This window comes from Solenopsis invicta, chromosome 2 (genome assembly GCF_016802725.1).
Source record: "Solenopsis invicta isolate M01_SB chromosome 2, UNIL_Sinv_3.0, whole genome shotgun sequence".
In the NCBI taxonomy this organism is placed as follows: Eukaryota; Metazoa; Arthropoda; class Insecta; order Hymenoptera; family Formicidae; genus Solenopsis; species Solenopsis invicta.
The window spans coordinates 16,575,360-16,589,343 of record NC_052665.1 but is presented as its reverse complement, the minus strand read 5'-3'; the positions used below and the strand labels follow the sequence as shown (position 1 = coordinate 16,589,343).

The 13,984-nt window shown below is 33.6% G+C and overlaps 1 protein-coding gene across 8 annotated transcripts in view; it reads left to right on the top strand.

Annotated features, from left to right (window-relative positions):
• LOC105197512 (guanine nucleotide-binding protein G(q) subunit alpha) overlaps nt 1-11,402 on the top strand; it is a 52,149-nt gene extending 40,747 nt beyond the window's left edge. The window contains exons 4-10 of one of the 8 annotated variants that reach the window (XR_003268273.2): nt 1,959-2,087; nt 3,755-3,884; nt 3,968-4,121; nt 4,480-4,587; nt 6,276-6,486; nt 6,593-7,278; nt 7,693-11,401. Coding sequence is in view for 4 of the 8 variants with exons in the window: in XM_026131215.2 (XP_025987000.1) it covers nt 1,081-1,209; nt 1,959-2,087; nt 3,755-3,884; nt 3,968-4,121; nt 5,530-5,637; nt 7,693-7,775 (733 nt within the window). In the remaining 4 variants the exon portion in view is untranslated. The other 7 variants (XR_005574187.1, XR_005574186.1, XR_005574185.1 and 4 more) reach the window with 7 other exon arrangements.
• Nucleotides 11,403-13,984: the final 2,582 nt, after the last annotated feature.

Here is a 13,984-nt window from a genome sequence, read left to right as displayed (position 1 = left end):
GCTAGCTTACAAAAATCATTTTGTCTCGTCCGTTCTTGTCTATCAAGCGAAAGGAGACGCTAAGTTAACAAGAAGCATTTCTTGTCGAAAATGTGTAGGAGTACAGAGGGAAGGAGCACTTGATATCTTTTGCATATCTCAACAGTTCACTTCTGATAAAGGTGAATTTTTAATAAAGACATGCCTTTTAACACGCAAAATGTGTAGGAACGTGTTCGACCAGTTTCCCTCTCATTGTCAGAAGAAAGAGGAAGACAGTTGACTTAAGGTTTTTCAAAAAACTCTTTATTTTCAGAGACCTTTTATCGGGATTTTTCGGAATCTTGTTTAAACGCGTGCACTGCAAAAAAATTCAGTAAATTTACGTATAATAGATGTACAAATTACACAATTAGTTTCGTAAATATATAAAAAGAATTACGTAATTTTATAGAAATGATGTAATCTATAAAAAATATGTAAATTTTCTTTTATTGAGTAAATGTATCTTATTTTATATGGAAAATTACGTGCATAATAGGTTATTTTAAATATTATGTGTAATATTCTAAATTTTTTTAACGTTACGTAATACAACAATATTCCATTATCATTGTGAAATATAATGCGATCAGCGTTCATTGTGTATGCGTGAAAACTCTGTCCCGCTTAGCATCGCTATGTGCGGACACAGTAAGTAGTCATTCTTTCGTTTACAACATGTATGATAGAGACAATACTTGAATGTATAATAATACAATTGCGAAACGTATTGTTATCTTATTATTTCCATAATTTTTCATACATCTTGTAAATTTACTTCGGCAATCTGCTTAATTACAAATTACAAAATTAATCTCACCCTTCTATACTGCAAATTTACAATTATTTAGTAACTTTACACCTATTATTGTGGGTAATTTTAAAAGAATTTTTTTACAGTGTACCTACCTGATCTTCCTCGCGTTTGCGTTTCGAAGCAATGCTTCTGATGTTCACGCGCGCACCGGACACGATTTAATTCTCTTACGACAGCTTTACTTCCTTCCTCTCTTCCTGTCCTTCTCCTGTACACCGGGTATTGAGAACACGATGTTTCAGTTACCTAATGGAGATAGATCGAGTCGCGGCATCAAACTACCTCCCCACAGAACAGGACATTCTTCGTGTGAGAGTGCCCACCACCGGTATAATTGAATATCCCTTTGACTTGGAAGAGATCCGATTTAGGTATGTGTACCTCTCGCAGTCGGACGACGAGGATGATGAAAGATGGAGCGAGCTGCCTGCCTGCGCCTGCAAAACCACCTGCATCGGGCCGTTTCTGCATCCTTTTTTTCTTCTGTGATTTATTCGCTGCACCTGGGATTCGTTGTTCGATTAAGTGTTCGCCTGCCCCCCTCCCCCCTAGTTCCGTGTGATGCTATTTAAAGCCTGTGACTTCCTTTCATTAAATATAAATGAAACTAATTGACGAGATAAGATTTTTAATATTGCTAAATACTGCAATTCATATTATCAGATGATTGACTTCGCTTGGTTTTAATAGATGAAAATAAAAAAATATTAATCTTTTTGTTTTATAATGATTTGATTAGCAAACATAATTTTTTTTGGTATCTAATGTTGTTGAAAATTTAAATTATGTGATTTTTTTCACTATGCGATTTTATTCGAAATCTAAATACGAATACAGCTAACTTTATTCTTATGCATTAAAGAAATCTGCGTAATTTCATATATTACGTGTAACGAAAACAAAAGAATATTATAAAATATATTAAAGTAAAGCAAGTCTCAGGACTCGGCATCGACCGGTTAAAAAATTTTTTCAGGCTAAACCAATGGACAAGCATGTGTGAGAATTGTTTTTTACGAGAATTGTTATTTCCTTGTTTTTATGATTATTTATAGATATTTTTAACTGTACCACGCATGGCATGCATTTCCAGATAGCAGCTTTTTGTTTCGTTTTGCAGTTATCTTAGTGACCTAGAGCGTATCGAAAAGCCTGATTTCCTTCCGACCGAGCAAGACATCCTCCGGGCACGAGCTCCCACCACCGGAATTATAGAATATCCGTTTGATCTGGATTCCATCATATTTAGGTACTAATAGTCTTTCAATCCGATTCTATACCTTCCAATGTGCACTCGAGTTATTTTTAGATATTTCCAGACATTTCTCACGCAAGATTTCTCCGTACATAAGAAGCACTATGAACTATTTAAATCTCTTTCTTTCCCTCATTGCAATAATTTTGAATGTAATTTTTTTTTTTTTTAATGAATTTAAAATAGATTTTAATATATGAACATAGTAGCTTTAATTATTACTAAATTAAGAATAATGAACCTTTAAGCATATGGAAAATGTAGGAACATATTTTAAGTAATTCTTCTGGAATAAACTTCTGGAATGAAAATAAAATAACTGTGATATATAATTTATTTTGAAATTGATTGCTTCAATAAAACTTGGGTTTAATTATTAATAAAATTATTAACAAGTATAAAATGTTACAAAGGTATTTAAAGTTAGATCAAAAATTTAAATAAAATTCAAAGTCCAGTTATATAATTTTATAATATTCTCTTTTTTTAGAAAGGGAAAAGATGAAAGGGAGTTATATGTAAAATTATATATAATTATACATATATATGTGTGTGTGTATATATAATTTTATATATTTAATTATTTTGAAAAAGCTCCGATATTTGCACGTTTTTTTATGTGTGTTATATTATTTAAAAATTAGTTTGTTCAGCTAAAGATGAACGTGCTTAAGCGAACAAACAACAAATATAAAAATTAATTTATTGGAAACTTTCTAAAATATACCATATCTTATGGGCGGATTAAATGGAGCATTAATGACTCTTCGCATTTATTGTAGCGTGAACAATTTTTTAAACCTTAACAGTTTAAATTTGCATTCGCTGTTTGTTTGTTTAATGTATCGTTACAATAATGCTAGTGCATGCGGTGAATTTTTATATTAATATCATTCGTAATTATTTAGTTGCGATTGAGAATAATAAACCTTTCTATGAATGCGTTAGAATCATTAGACTTATTGCAGATTTTATTGTTAAAGTAAATTAGAATGAATCGGGTCAAAAAAGAGAACATGTATTTATTTAATCTATAATTATTTATATTGAATAAATACAGAATTACACGCACCAACAACAGCGTCTTAGTCTCATTAGTCCTTTATTAATTTTTTTCTATAATTGTTTACAATAAAATTGAGAATTTATTATTTTGTTAATTTGTATAATGTAATATATAATAGTTTATTTTCTATTATAAAATCTAGGTTTATATCTTTGATTTTAAGATATATCTTCAAATAGAAACTTTTCTAGTAATAAGTTTATAATAGTACATAACATTTGATTCGTTGAGTTTATTGAGGTTTAAGGATCATCCTCCTAGGGCTTTGATTTATGACCCGATTTGTCCTATGAGTTTCTTAATATTGAAAAGCTTAAAAAAGAAATCATATTTGATAGATTATACTTTTTAATAGTCAGGAAGATTATATAGCTGAATCTTCATATGCTTTCTTTCTTCAACTGCCTTTAAAGATATTTTAAAATAATTTTTCCCATATATTAATTCTTATTAGTAATAAATCTAAATTTTCTCAAGTTTGAATTGCATTAGAAGAAAATATTTAATAAATTAGTCTAAATTAAAAATGGGAAGATTCGACTATATTTCGTTTAACTATTATCAGTACTCAGTTTAATTGAAGTGTTATTTGCAGGATGGTAGATGTCGGAGGGCAGAGGTCGGAAAGAAGAAAGTGGATCCATTGTTTCGAGAACGTTACTTCAATTATATTTTTAGTAGCTCTAAGTGAATATGATCAAATTCTATTTGAATCGGAGAACGAGGTAAATATAATATTTTCAAACGCGTATGTGGAAATTATTGACGAACTTGAACGCGCTGTTATAATCCATCTGTCTTTTTTTAGAATCGAATGGAAGAAAGTAAAGCACTGTTCAAAACGATTATAACATATCCCTGGTTTCAACACTCCTCTGTTATCCTGTTTCTCAACAAGAAAGATCTGCTAGAAGAAAAGATTATGTACTCTCATCTCGTCGACTACTTTCCAGAATATGATGGTAAGTTATTCAGATATTACAACCATGTTCTTTTCTTTAAAAGTACTAAGATCTGTAAACGATTATCATGAATATCAATATGAAATATTAAATATCCATTTTGATTGTTAATCAGTCGGGCCAGATCTTATATGACATATTTAAAAATGGTAATAACTCTCAACGCAAGATGTTTATTAAAAGATAAAAATATATTGGAAGTTCCACTGTTGTGCTCTCACAGAAATAAAAAAGAAAGCATTAATCGATCTTTTATTAAATTATTAATTTAATTTACCTCAAAACACACAGGCTGAGTGAAGTGCGATGAGAGATTGTTTATTTCAATATTAGTAAATAAATAAGTTCTATGATATAGGCCCGAAACAACAAGATGTGCCGGCCAGGGAGTTCATCTTAAAGGTGTATCTCAATTGTAATCCCGATCCTGACCGAATGTGCTACTCTCACTTTACATGTGCGACAGGTCGGTCCGAATTACTGAGTGTGTCCCGAGCAGAAAACGTAGATTTCCCAGTAATATTTGTCGAATAATGATATTTCGTGCAATTCTCATGCTCTTTATTTGTAATTTTGCCGCTCCGACATATCTGAATTTGCGCGTGATTATTATTTATTATTAACAATAATCTATTTGCAAAGTCACTTTAATACGTATCAAACTTATAACGTTAAACATCTATGCGTAATTTGCGATAATCAGTAGCAATCTTGAAATAAAATTAACTTGTAGATTGAAGCTAGTTAATCTAATAGCAACAATCAAAACGCTCGTCATATCCTGCGTTGTAATTTATAACTTTGTAAATTGTCATTATTAATTATTGAACGCTTGGCAAAAGTTACATCGACACACTGAAATTCTAAATATACCAAAGGTTACACATTAAACTGAAATTCTTAGTTCACGATGAAGAATTTATTACTACGTGCAAGCAACTCTGTTTCGAATTTGCAAAATTGTACTCGGTGTTCTTACATAAGCTCTCTAGCTTATTAATGAGGGGCTTTCGAAAGGCTTCTTTGATGTTCACTACGACTAATTTAATAAGCTGTCCTTGGAGAGCGTATATTGGATTTGAGTGGAGTACAACATTATTCCATTAAAATAGATCAATATCCGTCTGCGTTTCGCATTACACTATGCACATAAGCGAAACCGATGTCGCGCGACATTTCCTGCAGATATATTCCTGTCTTGTAAAACATGAAATCCTGTAACTTTGTCTTGGCCAGATTCCAGCTTACATCTTGTCCTTGTATTTACATCTGGCGAAAACCTCGATGCGTACCGATTAATCGTCTGGTTGTTAGGCGATCGCTAAAAAATACTGATTTCGTAATATACTCGTTTTGTAGATAAATGAAGTAATGCTACATACCCTTCCCTCGCTTGTGTATTTCGCAGGTCGGCAGAGAGACGCTATACAAGCTAGGGAATTTATATTGAGAATGTTCGTCGATTTGAATCCGGACAGTGAGAAGATTATTTATTCCCACTTTACGTGTGCCACAGGTAAGCTAGTTCCTTGATAATTCCCGCGTACCAAAATACCGTATTTCTTTCGCTTTATAACAGTTCTTCGATGTGTTGTGTCTTGTACAGAGCTTGTATGTTGCCTGCCTCCCATATAATCAGGTGTGTAATCAAATGTTACAAATGCACCATTGAAAAATCAACCTACGAAGAACATTTTTTTTTCAATGAAGAGAGCAAGAATATATATTTATATCATCATATAAACAATTGCATAAAATAAATGATACAATAAGAGAGAATAAAATATTTCTAATGGATAAAATATTACTTACAGGATAGTTATTTATTGAAAAAAGAAATGAGTATATTGAAGTAAGATAAATTATAAATAATATAAATGGTCGCAACAATTTTAATTTCTGAAATTTATTGTTTCAATCATATAAGTATTGATTACTTAGTATATATTGTTTTATAAATATGTTGTATATAGTTCTCAATTTCTTACCGAATTACTGGATTATTACGAAATATTAGAAGAAAATATTAAAACAAGATAAATATTGACAAATTTGGTACCAGGTTGATTTTTCAAAGACATAAAGTGGTGCTGACCAATCTCAATGATGCCCGATTTATATTTTGCATGCTGCGTTCATGGAATTAACCATCAGATACGGAAAACATCAAGCTTGTATTCTGCGCTGTTAAGGATACAATCATGCAATCTGCGCTTAAGGAGTTCAATCTTGCTTAACGCGACAATATAAATACTATCAAGTATACGCAGATTCTTGACGATATTATTTAATATTTGGACGCCGAAAATGACGTAGACTTGTACAATAGATTTACAACAAAGCTACCTCAGTATAATTTCAACAGGTACTAAAGGAGTACTAAATAGTACAGTGATACTTGACAAATGTTATGGTAAAAAACGAATCATTTGTTAAATATTATATGTTGCTTTCTAAAATTTAATCCACAGCTTAGGTCTGTGTCATTCTCGGCGGTTGGTTGTCGACTACGGATACAACAAATTTACTTCCGAAAATTTCGAAAACAACTGCCAGTTTTATCGTTGACAACATATTACAACATATACGTTAAGTAAAAATATATTATCAAAGCCTTGTATAATCCCTAAATAAAAGGAATATAGTAATTGATGTTCGCTCTAATAATTACTAAAATAAATTCCATTTCTTGCAACATTGCGTTACTAATATGCCTTTGTAACAAGCAAAGGCTCCTTGCGATATTTTTATTAAGTCTATCATTACTACAGAGTCTGGCAAGAATAGAATATTCCATTACTTTTGATTAAAGTTCCATTCGCCTACAAACGTCGCTTAATATGAAAAAAATACAATAATTTTGATTATTGTAAAATATTCATATAAATACTTAGTAAAATATTTTGCGCTTTAATATGCATTATTCTAACTTTTTAAATGTATATTAACAGAACTGCTGCAACTTCTTCAATTTTTTGCATTACTAATCTTTCATTTTTTTGCATTACTAATATATTTAAGCTTTTTTAAAACAAGTACTAAAAAGGAAATTACATTTATGGGTTTCTCTTTTGTATTGCTACAAAAAGTATCTTGAAGGAAATTGCATGCTGCATGTGTGTCATGACTGTCCAGGGTTTGAAGCTTCTTGCTTAGGGTAAGTGTCGATCTTCGTTTTGCGCTACTTTTATGTTAACCCTTTCAAGAGAGATCTTTAATATTATCTATATTAAGGATCAATAATTTATATTATTTATATAGCATTCAATATTATTCACAATAATTAGCGTAGCGTGATATGATACAAACAAGTACACATACCCACCATCGTTAGTCTTAAGATTCAATTTTAAGAATATTTAGCAGCATATATGTATCAGAGAAGTCTTAGAAGATTTTAAATACTATTATAATTACAAATTATAAGTTGAAAATTTCATTTGAAGAGAAAGAGGATCATTCATAGCATGTACCAAACACAGTATTTTATGCAATCAGTTAAACGTTTCTCTTGAGCAAATCTCAAGGATATACTCTGGTATTTAAACACGTATCTTTTTTTATTCCACAGATACGGAGAACATCAGATTCGTGTTCGCAGCGGTAAAGGACACTATTCTACAGTCCAATCTGAAGGAGTACAATCTGGTTTAGGCGGCAAAATGCGCTGCAAATCCGAGTGGACTCGACCAGTTTCTCTCGCACCCTGACCAATGTATCAGTGCGAGATTACTACTTCATTGACTCGCGAGCATGATCCATGAAAACGACGTGAAGAAAACGACAAAGAGACGCGAGACGGAAACGAGACAGAAACTCGTGGTGTCGTCGTATACGCATGCATACGCACGCATATATCGATATGTACGTCGCGCCGCATTGAGCTTCGTCGCATCGAGTGTTGTACCAGCACGATTAACTAGACGCGTAATACACACGTAATTGTGAAGGAAGTAAAAGCGTGGAGCGAGTAAGAAGGCGAACAAGGACTTAAAAGCGTCACAAGCGTTACTCTTCACTGTTGATACCAACTCGCGCGAGTCAATTCGGTTCTCTCGTACATCGGGTCCCGTTTTGGGATTTGTTACCTTTCTTTTGTAGATTAGTTCTTAGTCGATATCGCGGGCGAATGCGTCCCACTCCCGAACCGAGGATGCGTCAACACCCAAGGGTCTCGGATATCGTTGTCTGATATATATATATATATATATATATATATATATATATATATATATATATATATATATGCATGTGTTTGCGTGCGTATGTGTGCGTGTGCGTGTGTGTTTGTGTGTGTACGTGCGCGTATGTGTGTGTTTGCGTGTGAGAACGATGGGGCGAACCAAATGTTTCACGTACGTGAGCGTGACACACGGCGCGGCTGTGCCGCGTGGATTTTTAATGGCGCGTCCGTCTGTGTTCGTCTCGAGTCCAAGAGATCTCAGCGGAGGAGAAGAAACTGAAGAGACGAAACGGCGAGGCAAGCGAACGAAAAAAATAAAATAAAATAAAATAAAATAAAATAAACCGGGCTTTTTAATCGCGAATTAGATTCGATGACACAAGTGAGAACAATTCTAGTGCCATTTACTAGTGTGGTGTTGTTTTTCTTTTCTTCTTTCCTTTCTATTTTCTTTTTCTACTTTTTCTTTTTTCTCAAATATATACTGAATTATGAGGAATATCCTTCGTTTAGAGAGTCACGCGAAAGCCAAAGTATTTTTGTTTTTTTCCTTTTTATCTGTGCCACAAACGACTCAAAGTTTTTCTGCATGTGACTCGAATCCATTAAAAATTCATCATATAAATATTGTTATATATATATATAATATATAAAAAGAATGAGAAATGAATTAGAGCGCGAGAGAGGGAGAGAGAGAGAGAGAGAGAAAGAGCGAAAAATATACCAGCGGTAGTGGCGGAGAGAGAAAGAGGAGAAAGAAAGAAAGTAAAAACGAGTGTGCGAGAAAGAAAGTGAGAGAATGTGTGTATGCAGATTTGAGGGAAACTTCGCGTTTGCGAAAGCGAAAGATACTGCAGAGGGAATTGCGTCTGTTCGATGTGACTTAGATAATTAAGGCGCGCGGGAGGAGCCCGCAGATATCTCTCTCTGCCGTCTCCTCTCTTTGCCGGCTATGCGTGCCGGATTGCGCGAGGAGAACGTTCCTTGAGCCGCGAGCGAATCCCTCCGGAATAAGGAGTCCTGATTTGCAAGAACGAATTCCTTATAGACGAAGGGTTTCGTCTTGCAGAGATGAATTCCTAAGGAATATGAGATCCCTGTAATATTCTCGGGAACGAGGAAATCTCGCCTCGATTTGCAAAGACGATTTCTTTAAGAACGGAGAAATTTCTTATAAATGAGCATTAAGCGCCCCGCTTTTTCGAGGGTGAATCTCTTGAGCGTGACGAGGAAGGAGGAGTTCGTCGCGGTTCTCCCTTCGTATGGTCCTCGTCCTCCCACGCAATGGCACAGCTACCGCGCGCAGCCAAGATCATGGGTCCCCTCTCCCTTGGAAGAGGGGGGCTTCATGCCTCTCGCTCGCCCCGTATCCACATTATACAGTGTACGTACGTATGAACTGCTCACTGCCTGCGCTCGGTCATATGCTGGCTAGCGCGCTGCCCGTTGCTCGTACTCTCCGACGGTTCGATATCTTCTCGAAGTCGCGATTTTCGCCACCTTCCCTCCTTACCCGATGACACGGGTAAAAGCAGACGAATGAGAAACGAAAAAGGAAGTAATTGAAATGAATTAACGATGAATTTGAGAAATTGGAAGAAAAGCTCTACAAATTAGTATAAAATAAAATGTAAAATAAAGAAGGCAACATTCGATTGAGGAAAGCGCGGAAAGAACAGAGCAGAAGCAAGATTAACCATTAAGGTTTTTTTCTCTATTAGAAGATACGATTAAAGGAACGGAATAGCTAAAAATGCAAGAAAAAAACAAAATTTTACAATTACGCGTGCACGCTGTCAATGAAGGAGAAAGATTCCTCTTCTCTCTCGATTTTAAAATCAAGTTCGTCTCAGCATCGCGAAAAAAAGCTACGACAACGCGCGGAAGCCACAAGGATAATGACAAGCCGGACCTTGCCAGTTTTTTCGAGGGTGGAAACGCGAAGGATTTTTTAAGATGAACTCGGTTCGCGAGTAACGCGAACTAGAGTAAGGTATTACGAGACGATTTGTCCCAAGTCGAGAACGGTTTCACTAGGTGCAATCGCGGAGAGATAGCGATAACGGGAGTTATGCGCGAACTCGGAGAGTACGTCGCGCTGATGGAGACGATCCTCTCTTAAACGGTCGGCCGAGGTCTGGGATTTCCCGTTCGGACACCGATACGTGCAACGGCTTGAACATCACCGGACCCCGCCGGCGTCGCGCACGCACATACACCGGGCAGTATGTGTCATATACCTTAGTTGTGTCACACCCACCTTGGTTGAAACACTGAGTTTATATGAAAAAAAGTATATATATATAAATAAATAATATATATATATATAAATACATTGGATAATATATTATATATTAAGCGGATACCAACAAATAATATTGAATAATACCACTAATAATTATAATAATGATTATAATAATTATAATGATAAAATAATAATAGTAATAATAATTAATAATAGTAATACTGCTTGATTTTCATTGAGAACGCGTGATTAAACGGATGATGGCAGAGAGGGAAGGAGAGATAACGCGTGTGCAGGACACGAAGTGCAAAACGATGCTAGTGAGAAATTCGAATGAACAAATGAGAAAAAAAGAATGTATGCATGTGTATATGCGTAAGTGCATTATTGTGGGTGCGTCTCTGTGCATATGTATGCGTACTTGTGCAATTGCGTGAGCGTATGCTCGCGTGTAAGAAAAAAAAAGGAGAGAGGGGTTGGCGAGAATAGAGAGAGGAAGCAAGATGGAAAGAAGGCGAGGGAGTGACTTTGCTTGTGCGTGCATGAGAAACTTTATCGAGAAATAAACAAATGGAGATCGGTTGCAACTACTAGGCTTTGTACAACCCTAATCGAGAAACCGACGAGTAAACGACGTGTAAGAGTCTCCAAGGGGCTGTTAGGTTCATTTGTAAATCATCTCTCCTTCGTCAGGAGGCGTACACCACTCTTCTGGGAGCGTAAAATATGTTGGGTATTCTTTCTCTGTGTATAAAATTGTAAACACCTATCATGCCCAAAATCAATGTTTCTAACTTATTTATAATAAATAATATACATTAATGATAAAAATAAACACAGTTTGTGACAGTAGTATTGGCGAGTGTGATGAGAGAATTCATCCCTCAATGATCCTTATAACAATCCCTCTTTCATTCCGCATGCTCGCAATGCCGATATCTATGCGTTGTGTCATTCCGTTCATCTATATATTTCTTGCAAAAATATTGTAACAATGTAAAGTAATGAAAAATAATTAAAAATTTTCAGAATCTCAAATTTCCTAGAATTTTTTGAAATTTTTTGAAATTTTAGATAGTGCAACCTATTTGCTGATTATTCCTTCCGGTTCTTTATCAATTTCTATGAATTTAATTTTTTACATTTAAATGTCCCAATTTCAAAATCTGGGAATTGCGATTCTTAAAATTTTCAATACTATATGGGAAAGTATAAATATAAAGGAATTTATCTTACATACATTTATTTATAAGGCAAGTTCTTCTAATAATGCAGGTTTCAGTATATTTCTCAAAATTATGAAATATATATTATTGTTAATCATATTTATATGTACATTCTATTAATAAAATTTATTAATTTAATTGTGATTTTAATAACGGGTGGAACGCAAATAATGATTTTCGCGACTTTTTTACAATATATAATACGCGTTGTTAAAAATAAAAAAAATGTAATAAAAATATAAACCAGCAAATTTTTTTACGTAAAATGTATCACGAGCTCTTTCCCATCCTGTACGTATCATATAAGAATATTCCGCAATCAGATAACGTATCTGTTAGCACACGTGTTTATCTTACTTTCCAGAAATATTACGTTTTTCAATCATTTTCAGAAGTATAAATTTAAATTTTCGAACATTTCTTATATGATACTGAAATTTATATGATAAGAACGATGACATAATAACTACAAATATTATAATATTCAAATTCAATAAATTGATTCTTATATGTGTATAATATAAAATGCAGGAGTTCTAACACTAGTAAAAAAAAAAATTAAAAAAAAATTAAATAGTAAATTTTAACTTAACGTAGTTAATTTTAAATGATTTAATTTTTAAAACAAACGACTAGAAGGCCTATTATCAGTCACAGCGGTTCTTGGTATCGAATAATAATTTTTAATTGTTTGTTCTTTTTACAAATTTCTAACTCAAATTGCGTGCCGCATATTCGTCGGACTTAAAACACAGTCATGAAGCGAGACTAGTAATATTAATGCTTTTAAGAAGCATATATAATATCTCCTTTCTTCGGAAAAATTATAAAGTATTTTCTAGCGAAAAAATAACACCTCAACCAGAGTTCGAACCTGGATTTTTCAAATTCCGTGCGGGCGTCCTACCACTTCGACAAAGATTTAATATTTAACTTTACTTTTGAAATACAAACTATTATCTTTTTTCATGAGTTAAAAATTTATCTATGTAAAAATTTATCTTTAAAAAAAAAGTTGATTAATACCTTCACCTCTATAACATATGCTAAGGCCAATGAAATCGATGAGATGTAATCTTTTCTGCATATTTACCAAAAAAAAAAAAAAATATTTTTTATTATTTTATATAAACTCTTAATTTACAAATAAATTATTAAAAATGTGTTTGATGCTCCATATAAATGTTTTGCGTAGTCTAACTTAAAAAAATTACGAATTTCTAATTTAATATGAATAAAGCTTTTCAAAATTAACTCTTAAGTTAATTTAAACTTTTAATATAGTTAGTTTTTTGTTCATGTAACTTTTAATGTAATTGAAATAATTTTATAGGCTATTAACTTTAATTTTATAAAAAAACATTAATTAACTTAATCCTAATAAATATTTAAACGTTTTATAAAATATCGTTAAATTATTTAGCTAAAATCTTTATTTAGTTAAAATTTATAACCGTACGCTTGAATAGATTTACAAAACACATTCTAAAAATTTATTTGCAAAATTGCAGTGTGAATTATCTCATGACGATGAAACCATTCTTTCGTCATTGTGTTCGTCAAACATATGTTAAAATAGAAAAATACAAAATTATATATCTATGTTTAAACTTTATCTAATTAAGTCAATTGCCTATTGAAAAGTTTTTCGACAGACTTGTTTAATCGTCAATCTTCGCGAAATAGGCCACGGAGATCTTTACCGCGTGCGTCGAACAGCTGAGGGTAGGAAATTAAAAGAAGGGGATAGCTGTACGTGGAGTGCGCATGCACCAGAAGGGGTGAGTACGACCACCACCTAGATAGTACCTTTGATCTATGTGCGAGAGAAAGATAGAGTGAATCGAGGAGAAAGACAGACTGTATGAGTAAGAGAAGAATGTATGGATGAGGGGAAAGAAGTGGACACATACATATTGGAAAGAAGGATAGAACAAAACGGTGAGAAAAAGAAAGAAATTGTGCGAGCTAAAGAAGAACTATTTACGATACGGAAAAAGAAGAGAGTAAGAATGTGAGAGGGAGACAGAAAGGGAGGGATAGACGTGGCATCTGGGGAGGAAAAAGAGACAGCCATAGAAGGAAGGAACGATGTGAAACAGAGAAGGACAGAGTATGGCGGAGGGGAGAAAATCGTGAGATAATAAGAGAAGGATTGTGCGAAGAGGTGGTGGAGCAAAAGGGAAAGAGAGAGAGAGAGAGAGAGAGA